Genomic DNA, 23610 nt, shown 5'->3' with positions numbered 1-23610 from the left:
CACACACACACACACACACACACACACACACACACACACACACACACACACACACACACACACACACACACACACACAGTGAAATCACGTTTTCATTAGCATTGGTAGTAATTTATTACATTTCACAATTTTATAAATTAATTTACATGGTTAATTTACAGTATTATACACAGAATGATAATTACATTACTGTTTCTACTTGACGGAGAGTTTCTGTCGGATGTTTGCGTATCGCTGCAGCTCCTGCTCCGACACCGACGGACTGAAGTTTTCCAGAGCTGTGGAGAAATCCTGAGCTGAGAGGAGGACGGGGGATTCCTCCGAGTCCAGACCTGAGACAGAGACAGAGAGAGAGAGAGAGAGAGACAGTGAGACTGGACAACTATGGTCACTGTGAATTCAAGGGATAGTTCAACATTTTGATACACAATCCAACAACTCCACAACGCTCTGGTGGACAAGTTGTGAGCTGCACATTCACCACGCTATGAGATAATAACACAACGTTACCACACAGAGTTGTTTTAGAGGGAAATTCATGCAAAACCACTGATGCACGTTGCCTTCAGGGACAGTTTTTCATCAACAGTCTCTGTATTTCCCTCTAAAACAACTCTGTGTGGTAACGTTGTGTTATTATCTCATAGCGTGGTGAATGTGCAGCTCACAACTTGTCCACCAGAGCGTTGTGGAGTTGTTGGAAACCAAGAAATCCCATAATGACCCTCCGTAGCGTAGCTCTGAGCAGCTCACGGCTCTGCTCCGCCGTTCTAAAAACAGCTTGCACCGACAATTAAAGGTAACGAACCTACTGCTATGACTATAGGGATTATGGCAATGGGCCGATTTGACAAAATGTTGAACTATCCCTTTAATGATATGATATTAATAATATGTAAGAAACATAAAGTGGCACAGCATGAAGAAGATTCAACATCTGGCTTCTTTGTGATAATTATAAACAGGTGTGTGTGTACATACATACCAAATATCTTTCATATATACAATATTATCCCCCTATACACTGACTCATAATTCCTTAAAAATATGTATACCGGTATTATAATATGGGGTATGTGATATAATAATTAAATATAATGTATATTTTATTTTTTCTAACCCAATACTTCAAAATATAATACTGCTACTAATACTACTAATAATAAAGCTTGTCCATCTCCTATCTAGTTTCTCAGCTCTAGGGATGTCACGATTACAAATTTTCTTAATTTCACAACACTAATGAATGTGTAAAATCAAATATAGTTAAAATATAATTACATTATTCATTGTTTACACAAAATATTTCAATTATATATTAATATATGACCAATTATTAACCCCCCATGGGAAGCGTTTGAAATATTCAGGTCATAAATTGTCATCTATACCAAATCTTATCGTTAATTTTAATTGTTTTTTGTTTTATCACGCTAACATTTAAATTCCTACCAATTCAATGTAACGTTAGTTAAATGGACCAGTATCTGTGCATTCACCTTTACTTTAGTGCACATCTGCCAATACGGTTCCAACATCATCTTCTTTGGAAAGTGACGGTATTTATGAATCTTTACGATTAATTAATTGTGGCTTTTAATACCACGATTAATTGTGAAAACAAGTAATGGTGACGACATCCCCACTCTGCTCTGTTGAGTTCTGACTCTCTTTGTTTTCTCACCGTCGTCGATCAGAGAGATCTTCCTCTTGATGGCCGTCGTCATGGCGTCGGAGCAGAGGGCGTAGAGGTCGGCCCCGGTCATCTGGGCCGGACACAGATCCACCACCTGCTGCAGGTTCAGGGCCGGGTCCAGCTGGAACCTGCAGTCCACATCACAACAGGGTTTTGTCTCGTTGTTCACAAACAATTATAAAACGGAAAGGTGGAATCCGGCGATCTGATTGGTTGTTAACCGTGGTATAGACCGAATTGCCTTGTTGTTTACATTCTACTTCCGGGTAGAAAACCAGCACGTAATTTGAATGAGATCAATAGTAACGAACGAGAGTTTAGCTATATATCATATTTTTCACGCCCTATCACCGTTTAGACAAATCTGAAATGATTGAAGAAACATTACTATTTCTGTGTGTGTGTTTTGTGTTGCTATGTGTTGTATTTATTCAGTTTGGGGGAATCACGGTGTCTAGAAAGCATCAGTGGCTCAGCTGACAGGGACAGCTAACGGTAGCTAAGCTAACGGCGGTAGCTAAGCTAACAGCGGTAGCTAAACTAACGGCGGTAGCTAAGCTAACAGCGGTAGCTAAACTAACGGCGGTAGCTAAGCTAACAGCGGTAGCTAAGCTAACAGCGGTAGCTAAGCTAACAGCAGGACGTCAGCTGTTAAAACCCTCCCATTGTGGGACACGACATGAAACTACTCCAGTTAGCTCAGTCATGTTGGAACTCAGATATCCGCTGGAGAAAATATTTTTTCATGGAGCGTTTATTGAGTCACTGAGTTATTAAAGTTAAACAGGTAGCTAACCGTTAGCCCAGCTAATCTATGCTAACCATGACTAATTACAAAAATGTGCACACAGAAATAGTAATGTTTGTCCAATCATTGGTTTTATAAACTTTACAAACATCAGATTAGTCTAAACGGTGATATAGTGACATGAAAAAGTAGATATAGGCTATATAGCGAAACTCTCGTCCGTCACTATTGTTCTCATGCTGGTTTTCTACCAGGAAGTAGTTGTAAACAACAAGGAGATTCGTCCTATAATGAGCATATAGACTGTTTCAGAGAGTATAAACAAACACAGGTGTTACCAAGGATACTAATTAAGGCTCCATTCCATTTAGTGTACCAGAGCGTTTTCTAATGAGCCACACCTGTCTTTGTTTATACTCTCTGAAAGGGTCTATACCACGGCTACTATTCTAAAGCCTTATCACAGCGTAGGCTATCACTCCGCCTCAGGCACGTATGACTGGTATGAATGGAAGTTGTTGTCATGTATCCATGACAACGGACTGTTGCAGTCCGTAGCAACAGACAGTTGATGTTTTTACGATGTTAAAAATGTAGTAAAGTAGTGTAATTGACATGTTGGAGGTGAACTTTGACCTCCAGAGGGTTAACAATGGTAGAGGGGACTGAGACCAGATGCAGAGCTACTTAGAGCTAACGTCTGGACAGCTGGGAACAGCTTTTTATTGGATAATATGTATTTGAATAAAACTACATTTGATTGCGTATCCCTCTTTCATATTGTCATTATTGGTAACCGTTTTATAAAATATATCACTCCAGTCCGTGGTATAGACTAAGTCGGGCTGAACAACACATTAGCCGTGGTATAATGAGCATTGACCACGGCCTGTCGTGATATATTGCTTAAATAAAAACTGAGTCAGTGACGAGTTTCTGTTTTTGTTTGTACTTTCTTTCTTTCTTCTTTTTTTGTTTCTAATTTCTTTTCTTTTTTTTTCTTGATTGTTATAATGTATTCTATAAATGGTGATCATAATAATGATGAAAAAGAGACTTGGTGGATAATAATAGTGACTAGTAAATGTCTAGTGAATAGTGAATAGTTGTCATAATAACAGTATTGGGGGAAAAAAATAGTAATAAAGATTGAAAAAATAAATTAAAGCAGATATCAGCTTCACGGCCGTTTCGGCTAATGCTGCGTTCAAGGCAGGCTTTTGAAACCGTAAGTTACAGCTTCAAGTCACAACTACGACTTGGTAGCGTTCCAGGTAACCCGTAGCTCGTGTTTTTACCATCCTGTTGTCTGTGAAAGTTCCCTATAACGGCCACTCGTAACTTCCGACCCGTGAACTCGTACCAGATCGAACTGGTATGACTTCACAGGAAGGAAAAACACAAAGTACGAGTTTCTTTGAACGCACCATGAGTTAGCAGCCCCCGCCCTTGTCAGGCATCAATTGGTCCTCGTGCTACGTCACCACATTCACGCGCATCCCTTGGCTGCACACACAGCCCTTCATGCCGTTCTCTCTCCTCATTGGATAACACTTGTATCCCACAAGGAAAATTTTCTCCTCGGGTTACAGCAGAGCAGAGTGACGGAGAGACTCGTGTTTAGGCTGAAATACTTCATGTAAGTGATTGCTGACGGAAAATAGGACTATTTAGGACTTATATTAACAAAAACATTCCACTGATATCTGCTTTAACAATAATAATAGAAAATAAATAAATAACAATTGTGACAGCAATTGTGACTGTTCGTACTTCCTGAGGACGGCCTGAAGAACCTGCAGCTGAGACGCTCGGTCCTCGCTCACGCCCACGTAAACCAGTTTGTCGAACCTGTGGACGACACAGAGACGTTGCAAACACTTCACCTGTGTGTGTAAGTGTATGTGTATGTGTGTGTGTGTGTGTGTGTAAGTGTGTGTGTGTCTGTGTGCGTGTGTGTGTGTGTGTTTGTGCGTGTGTGTCCTCTGACCTGCCGGGCCTCAGCAGCGACTGGTCCAACAGGTCCGGACGGTTCGTGGCTCCGATCACAAAGACGCCGACAGACGAGCTGAGAGCGTCGAGTTCGGCCAAGAGCTGAGACACCACTCTGCAGAGATTCAATACAACTTTATTCATATTCATTACAACCCAGAGTATGTAAATAAACTGCAGGTGTGAACAGGTGAACTCACCTGTCCATCACTCCTCCTGAGTCTCCACTGCGCCCCCTGCTGGGAGCCAGAGAGTCCAGCTCATCGAAGAAGACGACACAGGGAGCGGCAGAACGCGCTCGGCTGAACACTGCAAATACAAGAAGAAGAAGACATATATAAATACAGTCTGATTTAACCAATATAACGAGGTATAAATACTTCATTCATTCATTACTGTACTTTTTCTGTAACTGAACTTTGTCTCTGACACGTTTCACATGTATGAATTTAATTTTTTGGTGAACTACTCCTTTAACTTTAACTTGAGTTTAAGTCGTTTTCTGGTCATGTGTGTAACATTAATACATGTGTGTAACATTAGTACATGTGTGTAACATGTGTGTAACATTAGTACATGTGTGTAACATGTGTGTAACATTAGTACATGTGTGTAACATTAGTACATGTGTGTAACATGTGTGCAACATTAGTACATGTGTGTAACATGTGTGTAACATTAGTACATGTGTGTAACATTAGTACATGTGTGTAACATGTGTGTAACATGTGTGTAACATGTGTGTAACATGTGTGTAACATTAGTACATGTGTGTAACATGTGTGTAACATGTGTGTAACATGTGTGTAACATGTGTGTAACATGTGTGTAACATGTGTGTAACATGTGTGTAACATGTCTGACCTTCTCTGACGTTCTCTTCGCTCTGACCCACGTACATGTTGATGAGCTCTGGACCTTTGACACTAAAACCAGAACAAACTGAGAGTCACCAAACAAACAAACAAACAAACAAACAAACAAACAAACAAACAAACAAACAAACAAACAGGAGTGGGAGGGGGGTGAGGAGGAAGAGGAGGGTAAACCCACCTGAGGAAGGTCATGCAGCACTCTGTGAGGAGGAAGAGGAGGAGGAAGAGGAGGAGGAAGAGGAGGAGGAAGAGGAGGAAGAGGAGTGAAGCCCACCTGAGGAAGGTCATGCAGCACTCCGTGGCCACGGCCTTGGCCAGCAGCGTCTTGCCGGTGCCCGGCGGTCCGTACAGCAGCAGCCCGGTCCGGTTCAGGCCCAGACTCAGCAGCTCCGGACGCTGCAGAGGAAGCTGCACCGTGTCCAGGATCTCAGCCCGGACCTGCTGCAGGCCGCCCACGTCCTGCCAGCGCACCGCCGGGATCTGGGGGGGGTTAGAGTGACGGACTGATGACATCACTACACCTCTGTGGGACATTGGACCTCATTCACCGAACTCGTATTTTCTTAAATCCTTTCTTAAAGTTCTTAATTCACAAACATGTTCCCAGCTGTGTTCTTTAAATTATTATTATTATGAAATTATTCTTAGTTAAAGGGACAACGAGGAGTTTCTCCATCAGCAGAACGAAAAATTCTGCGACAATAAAAAAGTCTCATATTAATGTGGATGAATCTCCGTTACCACTTGTTAATGGTCCATTTTAGATAAATCTATGGTTTTGTCTCTATGGTTATTTTGTTATTATTAGTGGTGGTGGAAATGCTGGGCGAGCCGACCAGCGTTTCTTTACTTTCGGTTTCGTGGCGAGTCATGAGAATAACGCCGCCGAATCTCCGTTTATGGTGGGAACTACGACGGTATGTGATCGTCTTCCAACCTCTGACTTTAATTCTTGATGAATGAAAACATGAGTCTGTCTTGCACCGGTCAAAGAATTTCATGGTGCGGAGGCTCATAAATGTAGTGTGGAAACACTTCGCTTTCCAAAATTCCTCGTTGTCCATTTAAATTATTTTATTCCCGTTCTAGTTAGCCCAGAGCTAAAGCGGAAGTTAGCCGGCTAGCTCGGCGTAGCACTGGCTCAGTTGAAGTCAGTGCGCCCACTTCCGGTTATTTCCTGAATACGAATCCGAATCCAAGGTTTTTTTAAAAAGCCCGAATCTGAATCCGAATTCAAATAGAGCACTGGCTGTACACCCCTAGAACTGATGACATCACTACAGCTCTGTGTGTGTGTGTGTGTGTGTGTGTGTGTGTTCACCTTCGGGGCTCCGGCGGCCTTGGACTGAGCGTCCTGCAGCGTCTCCAGGGCCGAGGTGAAGTCCTGGTTCTGGACGGTCACTCCGCTGGAGCAGAGGTCCTCCTCCTCCCGACCGCCACTAGACACACACACACACACATCCTTGTAATGCTATCTTCGTGAGGACACTCGTTGACATAATGTATTCCCTAGTCCCGTACCCTAACCTGAACCATTACTCTTAAACCAACTTAAACCTAGTTATAACCTAAAGACTTAACACTCAAAACAGCCTTTGGAAGTGAGGACCGGCCAAAATGTCCTCACTTACAAAACATGTCCTCACTTGGCTGGTAAAAAAACTCTTAATGGTCCTCACAACGTAGGAAGTGCAAGAACACACACACACACAGAGGAGGTGAACTATGGCCCTATTAGTCCAGGCAATCTACCTCATTTTGGACCCAAAAATAGAACTAATTGTAACAGAATGTTTTTCACCATACATCATTTCTATGAGGTGTCCAGAACAACATACTAAAAGTCCTAAGAAATCCTAGTTGGGGAAATATGTTTAATTCTCATTGATTTACTGTATAAAGTCTATGGTGCCAATAAGGCCAGACAGCCATACACCCCAATGGGGCTATTTTTTTCCTTTACTGCTATCACAATGAAACTTTACACAATGAAAGTATCTATGAAATGTAACATTTTTTGTACTACAAGTTTCTTTGAAAATGAATTTGAATATGCAAATGACCAATACACTAATGGAATATGCCCAAAATATACCCGAATGGGCTTGTTTTTTTCCTTTACTCTCACCACAATGAAACTTCACACAATGAAAGTATACATGAAAAGTAACATTTTTTGTATTACAAGTGTCTTGGAAAATGAATTTGAATATGCAAATATTCAATATATATATATATATATATATATGGTCAAGAAGCCATAAAGCCGCAAGCAGCAAAAACAGGGGCCAAGTTCTTAGTCCCGCTCATATGTTGTTGAACATAACAGCATATTTAACATAACATCACACACATTAATGTATTCTGACTTTCTTCTGATGTTCTCTGCAAATTGGGGGGAAAGACATTAAAGCAGAAGTGAGTGATATATTTGTGTTAATATAAGTCTTAAATAGTTGTATCTTCCGACAGCAATCACTTACATAGAGTGTTTGGACCGAAACACGGGTCTGTCAGTCCCTCTGCTCTGCTCTGAGCCGAAGAGAAAACATTTATCGTATCCTACAGTTTTTATCCAATGAGGAGAGAGAACGGCATGCAGGGCTGTGTGTGCAGCCAAGGAACGCCGTGAATGTGGTGACGTAGGGACGAGGACTGTTATGGTGCGTTCAAGGAAACTCGTGTTTTTCCGACCTGTGAAGTGGTACCAGTTCGATCTGGTACGAGTTCACGGGTCGGAAGTTACGAGTGGCCGTTATAGTGACTTTCACCGGTAAAACAGGTCGGAAAAACACGAGTGGGTTGCCTGGAACGCTACAAAGTCGTAAGTTGTGACTTGAAGCTGTAATTTACGATTTCAAAAGCCTGCCTGGAACGCAGCATTAGCGAAAACGACCGGACCACTCACTTCTGCTTTAAGTAAGGCTTGTTTACTAATAAAATTAGGGTGTATTGTTGTCTGGTCTTATTGGCACCATAGACTTTATACAGTAAATCAATGAGCATTAAACATATTTCTCCAACTAGGATTTCTTAGGACTTTTAGTATGTTGTTCTGGACACCTCATAGAAATGATTTATGGTGAAAAACATTCTGTTACAATTAGTCTGTCGGAAAACACTATTTTGCCGGGACTATATAGCAGAACCAGTCCGGTCCGGTCCGGTCCGGTCCTCTGGTCTCACCTGGTCTGGATCAGCCTCCTGCAGGCGGCCCGGCCGGCCTCCGTCACCAGAGCCTGGAGGTCTCCCAGGACCAGACCCTGAGAGGAGAGAAACCATCACTGTACTGGTTTATACTGGTTTATACTGGTCTCCCAGGACCAGACCCTGAGAGGAGAGAAACCATCACTATACTGGTTTTAACTGGTTTTAACTGGTCTAACTGTACTGGTCTGACTGGTTTTAACTGGTTTTAACTGGTCTCCCAGGACCAGACCCTGAGAGGAGAGAAACCATCACTGTACTGGTTTATACTGGTTTTAACTGGTTTTAACTGGTTTTAACTGGTTTTAACTGGTCTCCCAGGACCAGACCCTGAGAGGAGAGAAACCATCACTATACTGGTTTATACTGGTTTTAACTGGTCTCCCAGGACCAGACCCTGAGAGGAGAGAAACCATCACTGGACTGGTTTATACTGGTTTTAACTGGTCTCCCAGGACCAGACCCTGAGAGGAGAGAAACCATCACTATACTGGTTTTAACTGGTTTATACTGGTCTGACTGGTTTTAACTGGTTTTAACTGGTTCTAACCGGTCTAACCAGTCTAACTGGTTTTAACTGGTCTAACTGGTTTTAACAGGTCTAGCTGGTCTAACTGGTCCAACTGGTCTAACTGGTTGTAACCGGTCTAACTGGTTTTAACAGGTCTAACTGGTTGTAATCGGTTTAACCGGGCTAACTGGTCTGGGTCTAGCTGGTCTAACCAGTCTAACCGGTTCTAACTGGTCTAACTGGTTTGAACCGGTTCTAACCGGTTCTAACCGGTCTGCCGTACCGCGGTGACCCTAGCCAGTCTCTCCAGGTCCATGTCGACCCCCAGCTGCAGCTCTCGGCTCAGACCGGCCAGGGTCTAACTGGTCTAACTGGTCTAACCAGTCAAACTGGTTCTAACTGGTCTAACCGGTCTACCCGGTCTAACTGGTTTGAACCGGTCTAACTGGTCTGGGTCTAACCGGTCTAACTGGTTCTAACCGGTTCTAACCGGTCTAACTGGTTTGAACCGGTCTAACTGGTTTGAACCGGTTCTAACCGGTCTGCCGTACCGCGGTGACCCTAGCCAGTCTCTCCAGGTCCACGTCGGCCCCCAGCTGCAGCTCTCGGCTCAGACCGGTCAGGACGGAGCGGCGCTGCTCCTCACTCAGACTCTCCACCTCCACCTGGTGGACGAAGGCGGCCATGACGGCGGCCGACAGCGCCCGCGCTCTGCAGACGGTCGCCAAGACAACCACCCTGCACCAGAGAGAGCGAGGGAGTTAGATCACTGTAACACCTCGTCATCATATACACAAACAGTCTAATCTAAAATATATTATTAGGTACAAAGAATACATCATACATCACATTACAGTACCACAACAGTTAAACCCACAAATAAATTCCTATAATAAATTATTATACGTAATATATTTCTTACTCATTGATTTCAATTTATTTAAAAAGTCTATTACTACCTTTTTAAAAGTGTGTTTTGAGTTAATATTTTTGATGTTATTAGGTAATGTGTTCCATCCTATAATGGCTCTGTATATTACAGTACGTTTTAAAAAGTTTGTTCTTGGTGTAGGTGCCAGTAAATTATCATATCTTGTAGGGCTGGGACGATACGCTTTTCTCCCGATTCAATTCTTCTACGATTTTTTGGATGGCGATTCGACTTAAATTGCAATTCTACGATATTGCCGATTCTCTCGATTTTTAGTCTGCACTTTTAACATTTATCTGCACACAAATACTGTAGGAGCCTATAAATGAACATACTCCATTATAAAGTGAAAGTGCTATATAAAGTGCTTTTAAAACCTGTACTCTCTTTATGTAAAAAAAAAAAAAAGGCTAACAAATGCACATTGCACAATATTTTAAAAAATTCAAAAAAAAAAAATCAATTTAAAAATCGTCAAAAAAGATATTGCGATAATTATGTGAATCGATTTTTTCTCCCAGCCCTAATATCTTGATTGTCTGGTTGGATATTTATTGACATTTCTGGTGAACACGATCTATTGTGTGATATTGTGTTTTTTTTTACTGTTAATCAAATTCCTGACATTGACTTTGTATGTAATATTATGGGCTGGTGTTTAGCACTGTGAGACTCGGCGGCGGTCCCTGACCTGGTGGGGGCGCTGCTGAGCAGTTGGCAGAACGCGGCCCAGACCCTGGCGTCCTCCTCGGCGGCGCCGCCGCCTCGCGGCCGCAGCAGCAGCTGCAGGTTCCTGAGCAGCAGGACGCACGGCTGCAGCACGTCGGCCCGGTGGAACCACGACGTCAGCTTCACCTCACAGGCTGCAGCGGTGTCAGCACACACACTCACACAGTCCACCTGCACACACACACACACACACACACACACACAGGAAGTATTTTCAAAATAAAGGCAGATGACACATTTTTCTCTATCCTGTGAGCCCCACAACGCAGCATTCAGATTTTTCCGACTAATTTTTTCCCCGTTTTTCGCAGTCATTTTTTTTCTGACTTAACGAGATTTCAAAATCCTGTGAGAAGCTCCCACCTGCAAGTAACATTTAAAGGGATAGTTCAACATTTTGTCAAACTGGCCCATCACCATAATCCCTATAGTCATAGCAGTAGGTTCGTTACCTTTAATTGTCGGTGCAAGCTGCTTTTAGAACGGCGGAGCAGAGCCGTGAGCTGCTCAGAGCTACGCTACGGAGGCTCATTATGGGATTTCTTGGTTTCCCTCATCAAACTCATCAAATACACAATCCAACAACTCCACAACGCTCTGGTGGACAAGTTGTGACCTGCACATTCACCACGCTATGAGATAATAACACAACGTTGCCACACAGAGTTGTTTTAGAGGGAAATTAATGCAAAACCGCTGATGCACGTTGCCTTCAGGGACAGTTTTTCATCAACAGTCTCTGTATTTCCCTCTACAACAACTCTGTGTGGTAACGTTGTGTTATTATCTCATAGCGTGGTGAATGTGCAGCTCACAACTTGTCCACCAGAGCGTTGTGGAGTTGTTGGATTGTGTATTTGATGAGTTTGATGAGGGAAACCAAGAAATCCCATAATGAGCCTCCGTAGCGTAGCTCTGAGCAGCTCACGGCTCTGCTCCGCCGTTCTAAAAACAGCTTGCACCGACAATTAAAGGTAACGAACCTACTGCTATGACTATAGGGATTATGGTGATGGGCCAGTTTGACTAAATGTTGAACTATCCCTTGAAGACATTACATTTACACATGTAATAACAACCATTTCATATATGTGTGTGTGTGTGTGTGTGTGTGTGTGTGTGTGTGTGTGTGTGTGTGTGTGTGTGTGTGTGTGTGTGGGCTGTGGTACCTTCAGCAGGTGGAGGTTCAGTCTGCGAGTCGCCGCCTTCACCGCCGTCACCTTCCCACTCCCTGCGGGGCCGTGCAGCAGGATGGTGCAGCTGGACAGAGAGCTGCTGCAACACACAGACACACACAGAACGCTGATGTCACTCAACACATCTCCCATCATGGTTGCAAACTTTGTGCAATATTGGACACACATCTGCATGTGCAATCGTGTGCTATGGGATAGTGCAATTTAAGTCGATCCTGCACTTTATTGGGGCATCGTGCAGTCAGATTAAATTCAATCTTGCACCTATACACTCGTCACTTTAGCACATAGCACTTTAACTAGCACTGTAGCTCTTTATAATTTCTCAGTAATCTATTACCCACTCTTTTAACCGTCTTTGGTCAGTTAACTGGTGGTTTATGTATGTCCTTCATATACTGTATGTTTTGTGTAAGATGTCAAGGTGTTTTATTGTCCTAGTCCTGCCTCTTGTACTTTTTACTTTTTGTACTTTTTATCGTCATTGTTTTCTATGTCTAACATCAACCTGCCAATGGGACTGGGGATGGAAATAAGCCACTTGGCTACAATCCCACATATTTACATGTCAATGTCCATCAATATGTACTGTTCCCATTAAAAAAAAAAAAAAATTCTGAAATCTGAAATCTGAAATGCCTCCGTCTCAGGTGTGCAGTTACCTGTGGTGCAGGTGCGGCAGGACGATGCTGCTGATCAGCTCCACCGTCCTGCTGAGGCCCGGAGGAGACAGACTGGTCCACAGAGACGCTCCGTCCACCGGGCAGCCGGGGACGGCGCTGCTGGTGGACGCTCCCTAAAAGGAGACACAACACAGACAGATGACATCACCGTCTCCATGGCGACAGACGAGCTGTGGAATCGGCCGTTTCATCCTCTGACACAACAACGTCGTTTTATCCTCAGTTCAACATCTGGACTTTTCCACTGCAATGTGAAACATCTGGTTTTTATCTCACACACTTTATGTTCATATTTATGTTTCTAATGTTTCATCATGTCACAGTCAGTAGAGACTTGATCACATCTGATTTAATATGCATCTCATTTGACCTTTAGGAAAAAGTCAGTCAAGTGGGTGAAAAAGTCAGTTAAGTGGGCGGTCCTGCAGAAAAAGTCAGTAAAGTGGGCGGTCCTGTAGAAAAAGTCGGATAAGTGGGTAGAAAAAGTCAGTAAAGTGGGCAATCCTGTAGAAAAATTAAGTGAAGTGTGTGGTCCTTCAGAAAAAGTCAGTAGAGGGGGCGGTCCTGTAGAAAAAGTCAGTAAAGTGGGCGGTCCTGTAGAAAAAGTCGGTAAAGTGGGCGGTCCTGTAGAAAAAGTCGGTAAAGTGGGCGGCCCTGTAGAAAAAATCTGTAAAGTGGGCGGCCCTTTAGAAAAAGTCAGTAAAGGTGGCGATCCTGTAGAAAAAGTCGGTAAAGTGGGTAGGAAAAGTCGGTAAAGTGGGCGGCCCTGTAGAAAAAGTCGGTAAAGTGGGCGGCCCTTTAGAAAAAGTCAGTAAAGGTGGCGATCCTGTAGAAAAAGTCGGTAAAGGGGGCGGTCCTGTAGAAAAAGTCAGTAAAGGGGGCGGTCCTGTAGAAAAAGTCAGTAAAGGGGGCGGTACTGTAGAAAAAGTCTGTAAAGTGGGCGGTCCTGTAGAAAAAGTCTGTAAAGTGGGCGGTCCTGTAGAAAAAGTCAGTAAAGTGGGCGGTCCTGTAGAAAAAGTCAGTAAAGTGGGCAGTCCTGTAGTAAAAGTTGGTAAAGTGGGCAGTCCTTTAGAAAAAGTCGGTAAAGGGGGCGGTCCTGTAGAAAAAGTCTGTAAAGTGGGCGGTCCTGTAGAAAAAGTCAGTAAAGTGGGCAGTCCTGTAGTAAAAGTTGGTAAAGTGGGCAGTCCTTAAGAAAAAGTCGGTAAAGGGGGCGGTCCTTTAGTAAAAGTCGGTAAAGCGGGCGGTCCTGTAGTAAAAGTCAGTAAAATGGGCGGTCCTTTAGAAGAAGTCAGTAAAATGGGCGGTCCTGTAGAAAAAGTCGGTAAAGTGGGCGGCCCTGTAGAAAAAATCTGTAAAGTGGGCGGCCCTTTAGAAAAAGTCAGTAAAGGTGGCGATCCTGTAGAAAAAGTCGGTAAAGTGGGTAGGAAAAGTCGGTAAAGTGGGCGACCCTGTAGAAAAAGTCGGTAAAGTGGGCGGCCCTTTAGAAAAAGTCAGTAAAGGTGGCGATCCTGTAGAAAAAGTCGGTAAAGGGGGCGGTCCTGTAGAAAAAGTCAGTAAAGGGGGCGGTCCTGTAGAAAAAGTCAGTAAAGGGGGCGGTACTGTAGAAAAAGTCTGTAAAGTGAGCGGTCCTGTAGAAAAAGTCTGTAAAGTGGGCGGTCCTGTAGAAAAAGTCAGTAAAGTGGGCGGTCCTGTAGAAAAAGTCAGTAAAGTGGGCAGTCCTGTAGTAAAAGTTGGTAAAGTGGGCAGTCCTTTAGAAAAAGTCGGTAAAGGGGGCGGTCCTGTAGAAAAAGTCTGTAAAGTGGGCGGTCCTGTAGAAAAAGTCAGTAAAGTGGGCAGTCCTGTAGTAAAAGTTGGTAAAGTGGGCAGTCCTTTAGAATAAGTCGGTAAAGTGGGCGGTCCTTTAGTAAAAGTCGGTAAAGCGGGCGGTCCTGTAGTAAAAGTCAGTAAAATGGGCGGTCCTTTAGAAGAAGTCAGTAAAATGGGCGGTCCTTTAGAAGAAGTCAGTAAAGTGGGCGGTCCTTTAGAAGAAGTCGGTAAAGATTAGATTAGATAGATTTATTGTCATTGTATGGTTGATACAACGAAATTACATTGCACTCAATATACTGAGCTCAGTAGCAACAAATAAAAACAATTAATTACTCTAGTAAAATTAAAAAGTATACTCATCCATACATCGTCTCATCCATTCAGTCACATTCACGTCATCGTACATCACACCATTTACTCAATACCTTGTATGCATTAAAAACGAGACAGTGAAAGTGCATATGCTGTGTAAAGTGGGCAGTCCTACGCAAATATTTGTTCTGAGACTGAATAACGTTACTTTTTTTGTCAATGTACATTCAAATTAGGGCCAATGGTCTGAATTTTTGGAAATATTGTAGAGAAATTTCTGGAAAAAAGTAGTACAAGGGTTAGGCTAACCTCCTAACCGTTTTAAACACTTTTTCTACATGAAAACAAAATAAACTGTGATGAATGATTTTCTCTTAAACATCAGATTCAATCCTGATAAACAAAGTTCATAAGGTCAAAGGTGAAAGGTCAAAGATCACCATGTAGAGTGAGGTGTGATGTCTGTCAGCCAGGTAAGCTCCTCCTCCTCCTCCTCCTCCTCCTCCTTCCTCCTCTTCTCTCTCTGCAGACGAACAAACCTTCTGCACCTTGAAGAACAGCACTGGACACCTGGCAGAGGACAGAGGTCAAAGGTCACAGAGGGGACAAACCTGCATCATGTGGATCAGAGACGACGAGGACGTGGCTGAGGACGGACGGACGCGTGTTACCTGTGGACGCCGTCACAGTTGTCCTCCAGCAGGTCCGGATGCTGCTCAGCTGGAACAGAGAAGACGTCGCCCAGGGCAACCAGTCTGCACAGAGAGGACGGACTAGGTGAGACTGGTGAAGACAGAGGGACAGAGGGACAAAATTTTCCCTCCGGGGACATTAAAGTTTATTTTGATTTGGTTTGATTGAAAGACAGAGACAGAGGGACAGAGTCATAACCTGTGTTTCCATTACAGATTTTCGCAAAATAAAAGCGATATTTCTGAAACTGGCAGTGGCCACAAATAAGGGCGCACTCACACTAGGGCCAGTTGTTCTGTGCCTCCGTTGATAGAGGGATTATTTGTTTACCAACACGGCGGATGTGCGCTTTAACCTGACTGCAGAAAGAACGGAGCCTTTTAAACACCAGGGGTGATGAGGTGGTTGTGTCCACACACCCGTACTTGTTTATGTGACTAAATTGGACATGTTCCACACACCCGTACTTGTTTATGTGACTAAAGGGGACATGTTCCACACACCTGTACTTGTTTATGTGACTAAAGGGGACATGTTCCACACACCTGTACTGGTTTATGTGACTAAAGGGGACATATTCCACACACCCGTTCTTGTTTATGTGACTAAAGGGGACATGTTCCACACACCCGTACTGGTTTATGTGACTAAAGGGGACATGTTCCACACACCTGTACTTGTTTATGTGACTAAAGGGGACATGTTCCACACACCTGTACTGGTTTATGTGACTAAAGGGGACATGTTCCACACACCCGTACTTGTTTATGTGACTAAAGGGGACATGTTCCACACACCTGTACTTGTTTATGTGACTAAAGGGGACATGTTCCACACACCTGTCCTGGTTTATGTGACTAAAGGGGACATGTTCCACACACCTTTACTTGTTTATGTGACTAAAGGAGACATTTCGGCGCAGGAGGGAGTGGGAGTGTGGATGCGAGCCAATCTCCTTCAACCATGCACGGAAAAGGGGAATGATAGGAAAGGTTTTTCTAATTTAATGAGAAACAATGCCCAGCAGGTCAGCAGCATGACAATAAACATGTGGTTCATTTGTCCCCTCAAGTTACATAAACCAACACAGCGTGGACACACACAACTCCGCTGACGCCGGTGACGTGTAGAAAAGCGAAAAAAGTGTTTCCATTACACTTTTGCGATACATGTTTGTATCGATACGTCTCAAAAACCACCTCATGAGAGCATAAAAACTTTTTTGCGATATTTGAGAGTTTTTTCGAAATGTAGGTGTTTCAATTACCAGTTTTTGATTTCGATATTTAGGTTTTGCGCATTTCAAGGGGTAATGGAAACGCACCTATAGACAGAAGGACAGAGACAGAGGACAGAGACAAGGGACAGACTGGACCTGGAGGTGGAGAAGTGCTGGGACAGCAGGGAGTCGTAGCAGCCGACGTTGTTGGACAGCGGAGACGTCACCGGTTGGACGTGGAGTTCAGTGGCGAACGGAGGAGAAGCCGAGCGACAGAAGCTGTCGGAGCGACCGCTCGTCTCCGAGGGCGACGGTCTCCACCTCTGAGACGGAGACAGAGACAGAGACAGAATGACCAACCAGAGACATTTCATCTCTCTTTGCCAATAATAAAACTCACTATTAAGATCATTGATCACTGCAAAAACTCAAAATCTTACCAAGAATATTTGTCTCATTTCTAGTCAAAACAAATCTAATTCTACTTAAAATAAGACTCATCACATAAAAAGCAGCTTGTTTTTAGACACTTTTTACTCCTTTTAAGCAGATTTTCACTTGAAATAAGTAGAAAAATCTGATAGTGGAGCAACTTTTTCTTCCTTATTACAAACACAAAAAACTTACTTTCACTGGCAGATTTTTCTACTTATTTCAAATAAAAATGAGTTTGAAATGAGAGTGAAACCAGTGAAAATGATCTAAAAACAAGTTAATTTTTAGGCAGTGAGTCTTATTTAAAGTGGAAAGAGATTAGTTTTGACTAGAAATAAGACAAATATTCTTGTAAAGATTTTGAGTTTTTGCAGTGATTAATTGTTTCTGTTCCCACTCACACCCTGTGACACGGAGTTTTTACTCTGATGTAATAATAATCAACTAGAAAATTTCCTCTGGGAAATTTTGAATGGGCCACGGGGCTACTGCCGGTTTTACCATCTCTGTCAACATGGGAATCAAACCCACGATCTTAAGGTCAAGACAGAGCTGATCAGACAGACACATGATCATCTTTCTGGAGCTGAAGCTGGTTCTGGAGTCTGTGTGTGCGTGTGTGTGTGTGTGTGTGTGTGTGTGTGTGTTATGAGCTGCATCCTGTGTCAGTCTGATTTAGCTGTGTCGGTGTTTATAAACATTTAAACGAGCGCCAGGTGGATTGTTTATGAAGTTAACGAGCTCTGGCCTGAGGATCAAAGAGGTTACCACGGCGATAGGGGCCCCCCAGGCTGAGACAGACAGAAACGTGGAGAAAAAGAGCGATTTTCTGCCTCTGCACCGGTCTCACATTTAGGCTTAGGGTGACAAAACGGTAACTCCTATCAGAACAAAACACAGATCAACGTTGCTCTAAGGACTTCCTGAAAAATGTGGTACGATTTGGTGTTTCTACAGTAAATATTTTGGCGACGCTGGCAGTTTTAAAACATCAGGCCGTTCTGCTTCTCTCAGAAAATATTTGTATTGGAGTCTATGAGGAGCAGAGACAGACGTGGCCGCACTAAGAGGCTTGTTCTGTAAATTCTGTAAGTCTCTCTGATATTTTGAGCACATGGTGAGAGACAGAACAAGTTTGTCTTACAAATTTTGAAAAAATTATGTGTGTAGAGTGTAAATTGTGGCCGGGCCGAGTGTGGGAAGAGAAAAAATCTGGAGTTTTTCTGGCCTCTCTCCCACTCTAACCGATGATGTCACGCACTCTGACACGAACATTCCGTGCAATACACACCCTTTATAATCTCATAATTTCTCCAAAAATGATCATGGTCATTGATCAGGGATTGATCAAAAACTATACGACCTATCAAAACGTGGAGTAATACGCCAATACACAAGACTTGTGTCTACTGTTTAAAGTTTAAATGGAGTCTCTAGGTGAAAGTATGCCTGAGCAGTAGACGTTTCCAATGATTGGTCTTTTTCGCTCTTTTTTTCCGTCCGTCCCATTGACTTCAATGCAAAATTTTGCGCAGTTTTACGTAAACTGTTGAGAAAAGTAATAGCATACCGATCCCAATCAAGATGCACGTTTTGATATATAATTTGCTAGTGGTGAATCGAAATTTGGTACGGAAGAGGAATAAGAAGAAAAAAAAAAAATCCACACAATAACAGTAGTGCCTACTGGTCCCATAGCTGTGGGGACCAGTGCCCGGTGCGATGGCCCGTGGCCCTAATAACGGTGTGGTCACCTTCATCCTCAGCGTGCAGCTGTTCACTGGGATCATTTCTCCTTCCGTCATGTTGAACCACAGAGTCGCTGATATGAACCCGGCCTCGTCCTGGTTCTGCAGGTCTGGACTCTGAGCCAGATCCACCACCACCACAGAGACCGGCCGCTCCCCGCCGCCGGCCGCCCGGGAGGCTCCGCCCCCCACCCGGGAAGCTCCGCCCCCCACCCGGGAGGCTCCGCCCAGCCGCCACAGCTTCACCCACTCCCGGTTGAAGAGGCCGAGCCGCAGCAGCAGCTGTTTGCTGACGAACACGCAGCTGTCCACGTCCACGGCCGCGTCCTGCTGACCTCTGACCTCTAGGGGTGGGCGATATGGCAAAAATATCATATCACGATTAAAAACAAAATAAAATAACAATCTCGATTTTATCACAATCTTAAATCGAAAATTTAAAAACAGACAATTTAGGTCAAAGAGCCTTTCTGAACAGATTTTAATGGGTTCTTTGCACAGCTCCACTACTTCCTGAACTTAAGCCAGCTCCTTTATTTCCTGTCTTACATTATTGGACAAACTGATTAATCCAGGTGTGTCTGACCATTGTGACTACCCAGACACACCTGGATTAATCAGTTTGTCCAATAATGTAAAACAGGAAATTAAAGGAATAAATCTGACCGGGGGGGGGGGGGATCGTAGCAGAAATAATGAAAGTAATGGCAAACAAACACTGCACACTGCTTTTTTTTGTAAAAGTAACATTATAGTGACATTATGCAAATAGTTAAAGTTATAGCTACATACTGACTTATTTTTCACAGAGTTATGAATCCAGGCACGTGCACACATAGGGCCCAAAGGGTGCTTGAGCCCCTGCCCTTTTTGCCTCGTATTAAAAAGTGCCCTTTTTTTAATGTTTTATTTTCAATAAATGCATTCCTGTTGTGCATGAGGATGTAAACAACCGCGCTGTAAAAATGCCACGGTTATCTACCGTACGCTTTTCCTTGTAATATACACGGTATTGTGTACGTTGGTGTGTGTGTTGTCCGCTGCTGCTCCGCTCTGTCTCTCACTGAGGGGCGGGGTGGGGGTGGGGGGCTGCCCCGCGGTGCGCGCTCCCTCACATGCACGTCCAGAGAGAGAGAGAGAGAAGTAGAAGCTGCTGCCTCATTGATAACTCTGTGTGTGCCGCACGTATGAGACGTGACAGTGGAGCGACTTGTGTCGAATCTCGTGAGTTATAAATCCACCAACATCACTTCCTTGTCGGTTCTGACAAGTCGCCGTCCACTTATTCAACGAGCTTATGAGTCATATTTCAGAAAAGCGCCCATTTGTGTTTGTTTAGCTGACTGCTTGTTAAGAGTTAAGCCCCACCCCGTCCTCTGTCTAACATCACCTGAATGTAGTGTAACAACAACAGCAACAGGAGGAATCACTCACTCAGCTTGATTTCACTGACTATTTGTTTCCAGATATTGAGTTACTGGTAATTGTGACTTTGCTGTTGGTAAATATTGCTGCTGTTCTGAAATATGCACAGTAGCAGTCACAGTAGTCATTTCTTGGTTTTGTGTGTGTAGCCTGTAGGCTTAGCCTACTTCTATTTTGCACTTGCACTCACATGATTTTTTTTCTGCAATGTTAATGTGCCCCCAATACCCTATTGGCCTTAGCCACCAGTTCAGAAGTCATGACTCTGCTTCGGGAAGTTGGGAAATTGGTCCAGCATGTTGACTGCAGTCCTGAAGGCGTGCAGGCTTTCTCTACCAACTAAATAGTAAATGTAATTTATTTTTATTTATTTATTTTGATATTAAGGCCTGAAAGAATTGTAGATACTGCCCTTTTCTGATGTTGAGCCCCTGCCCCTCTATAGTCATGTGCACGTCCCTGTATGAATCGTTGTTTTAGTGAAGATGACTGGATCACCATCTACTGCACTGGAACTGCAGCAGAGTCAGAGCAATTTGCCCGTTCCAATATGGCCGACTGTGAGCTACGCCTGCGTGTAGTCCCACCCACCCCCTTGGTCATATGGCCCAGCCCTACCTGTGACGGCGGCCCAGCGGCGGGCCTCCACCACCCGGACCTCCAGCCGACACTCCAGCGCCTGCAGGACCTCAGAGAGACCGGGTCCCAGCAGCCGCCGGCCGTCCAGCAGCGAGCGGCCTCCTCCCAGCCCGTCGGCGTAGTGGGCGAAGTCCGACACGCTCAGTCTGAAGGGTCTGCAGGCCGGGGGTCCGCCGGGTCCGCCGGGGGGGTCCGCCGGCTCCCAGCAGTCCGTCAGAACCACCGCGGTGTCGGCCGTGATCCGGCCCTGAGTCACAGGACTGCAGTCCAGCACCAGCAGGTCCAGGAGCTGCTGCTGCACCGACACACAGAGAGAAACACCTTAAAGACCAGAACCAGAACCAGAACCAGAACCAGGTCCTGGTTTCTGCAGCTTCAACAGTTAACAGTACTGACCAGTATGTATGGATAAACATTACTATTTTTATTGTTATGATTATTGCTTGTGCTTACTTGGAGACATAAACGCAAGAATTCCTAAGTGCCTGTACTGTGATGTAGGCTACTTGTACGATTGGCAATAAACTCTATCTATAATTCAGATTTTAAAACAGTAACTTCTTTAGGCAAAGCAAGGCAATTTTATTTGTATAGCCCGTTTTTACAAACAGTTTGTCTCAAATAGTAATAAGGCAATAATAATTATTATTATTGTAAATAAAGTATGTATGTATGAATGTGTTTGTTGTATGTATGAATGTGTTTGTATATGTTTTTATATGTATATGACTATATAGAGAGATAAAGATTAGTAATCATATGTTAGAATAAATCTATATGTGTATAAATCTAATAATATATTAGAATAAATCTCATATATTAATTTATTGTATAGACTATAATGACTAGATAACTTGATAGATAATTTATGAATAAGGGGTGGGAGTAAATAAGTTTTACTTCTTCCCACTCCTTTTATGTTTTATTTCTTTTAACATGTCCGAAATAAACTAAACTAAAAAAAGTTAAAAAAATAAATAAAAAATAAAAAAAATAAAAAGTTATATTTCACTAATTAGTGGTTAACTTAGCCTACAGTTAAAACAATAAAAAGGCCTAAAATTTTATTACTAATTAATTATTAATGAGATGTGGCTTGTGGGAGTGTACAGTTGTAGCTACTCTGTATAACAGTGTATTTGGCTTTGAGCCTGACCTGGCCCTGCTCCTCCCCCAGTCCCGGCAGCAGCAGCGGCTCTCCCCGCCGGGCCAGCAGCCACTGTCCCGGGCTGCAGAGCTCCAGCAGTCCGCCTCTCAACCGCTCCTGGTCCGCTGCGGCCACACGGAGGAGGTTCTGTCTGCTGCTGCTGCGGGCTCCCAGCACCACCCGGTCCAGGCGCAGCGGCTCCATGGCCCGCACCAAGCCGGAGCTACTGAGCCGGTCCAGCCCGTGGAGCCGCAGGAAGAGGCGGCTGGTGAAGAGCCGCAGCCGGTCGCTGCTCCCGCCGCTCCCCGCCGCCTCCTCCTCGGTGGTCGGGTGGACGCGCAGTAAGATGCCCGGCGGTCCCCCGGAGCCGTGAGGCCGCTGCTGCTGCTGCTGCTGCGGGACGAAGAGGACGGTCGGTGGGTCCGAGTCCGGGTCCTGGAAGACCGCGTCCAGCTGAGAGCGCAGCACCAGGACGTCCAGAGGACTCAGGTGAGAGGGGAAACTGTCCAGACAGCACAGGTCCACCTGCACCGCCATCTTGGAGCTGCGTTTGTTTTCCTCCTTGTTCTTCTTCTTTTCGTTTTACGGCGGTTTGCATCCAGCTGTTTGGTGCATCACCGCCACCTTCTGTCCTGGAGTGTGAGCCAGACAAGACTTAGCTACATCTACCCCATAGCATACATAGAAAATAAATAGGATAAATCTATGCAAAAAAAAAAAAAAAAACACCCTCATCCTGCACTCCCTACAGCTGTGATCAATACCCTACCTTCTATTCCTGCCTGTCCATCAGATTCTATAAAACACCCCTGCACCTTAGATTTAATATTGAATTAAATGAATGTAGCTACATTTTGTAAAAATGAAATTGAAACACAAGAACATCTTTTCTTCTCTTGTAATGTTTCTATGTTATTCTGGGATGCATTTTGTCATTGTTTTCTGAATAACAACCTGTCTTTGTCAAAATTAACGTACAGTAACATAAGGTTTGGTGTTTTTCTGAAAGACTCGAAGCTGGAATTTCTCTTAAATAACCTCATAATATTGGCAAAATATTTTATTCATAAATGTAAATTTCTAAATGTAACCCCATTGTTTTCTATTTTCTTAAAAGAGCTCTCTATTTTCTGTGACTCACTCAAAAACATTAAGTCCAAGAATGCACAATATCAACATTTATTTGATCTCTCCCTTCATCAGACCCCAGAAAACTAATGTGAGGTATATGATCCTAATTTTCTATTTTTGTAAATTTTCATTTATGTTCTTTGTATCAAATATCTATTTATTTGAATTTTTACCTCAAATTATAATATATATATATATATATATATATATATATATATATATATATATATATATATATATATATATATATATATATATATATATATATATATATTTTTTTTTTTTTTTAATTGATTTCATGGCTTTCCTGTTCCATCTGTTACTGTGTTAAACCTTTATTGAAATGCTGACATGTTAAGCTCATTTTCAAAATGTATTTTATATTGAAATTTGCTGCTTGTAAGATTTGTATTTCTAATAAAAATATATATATATATATATAAAAAAAAACATTCTACCCCATATCATACATAGAAAATAAATA

The 23610-nt window shown here is 43.4% G+C and overlaps 1 protein-coding gene across 3 annotated transcripts; it reads right to left on the bottom strand.

The window, feature by feature from the left end:
* Positions 1-95: 95 nt before the first annotated feature.
* On the bottom strand, positions 96-22546 carry pex6 (peroxisomal biogenesis factor 6). Of its 3 annotated transcripts, none has more exons than XM_083969917.1 (19): positions 22005-22546; positions 20828-21143; positions 18791-19128; positions 16758-16924; positions 15361-15444; positions 15130-15259; positions 12548-12681; positions 11859-11964; positions 10652-10860; positions 9581-9767; positions 8498-8574; positions 6633-6750; positions 5586-5791; positions 5301-5362; positions 4637-4745; positions 4435-4551; positions 4218-4295; positions 1685-1824; positions 96-332 (listed from the first exon to the last, which is right to left on the bottom strand). In XM_083969917.1, the coding sequence occupies exons 1-19, from the start codon at positions 22530-22532 to the stop codon at positions 196-198; spliced, it is 3243 nt and encodes a 1080-aa protein (XP_083826043.1). In that variant the 5' UTR covers positions 22533-22546; the 3' UTR covers positions 96-195. The 3 variants fall into 3 exon arrangements, with proteins under 3 accessions (XP_083826043.1, XP_083826044.1, XP_083826045.1); XM_083969918.1 differs by having other exon boundaries at positions 11859-11961; XM_083969919.1 differs by having other exon boundaries at positions 20828-21140.
* Between the last annotated feature and the right edge of the window lie 1064 nt (positions 22547-23610).

The sequence above is a fragment of the Trachurus trachurus genome, assembly GCF_905171665.1.
Source record: "Trachurus trachurus genome assembly, chromosome: 1".
Lineage (NCBI taxonomy): Eukaryota > Metazoa > Chordata > Actinopteri > Carangiformes > Carangidae > Trachurus > Trachurus trachurus.
The sequence above is the reverse complement of the archived record's forward strand: the minus strand, read 5'-3'. Positions and strand labels throughout refer to the sequence as shown.

What these genes read in the sequence shown, in the direction of transcription:
- pex6 (XM_083969917.1), bottom strand. Translation starts at nt 22,532, where the DNA reads ATGGCGGTGCAGGTGGACCTGTGCTGTCTGGACAGTTTCCCCTCTCAC. An exon ending in AACTGTGACGGCGTCCACAG is followed by an intron (nt 15,260 to 15,360) that starts GTAACACGCGTC and finishes GTCCTCTGCCAG; the next exon opens with GTGTCCAGTGCTGTTCTTCA. An exon ending in TGCTGCATGACCTTCCTCAG is followed by an intron (nt 5,363 to 5,585) that starts GTGGGCTTCACT and finishes TTCTGGTTTTAG; the next exon opens with TGTCAAAGGTCCAGAGCTCA.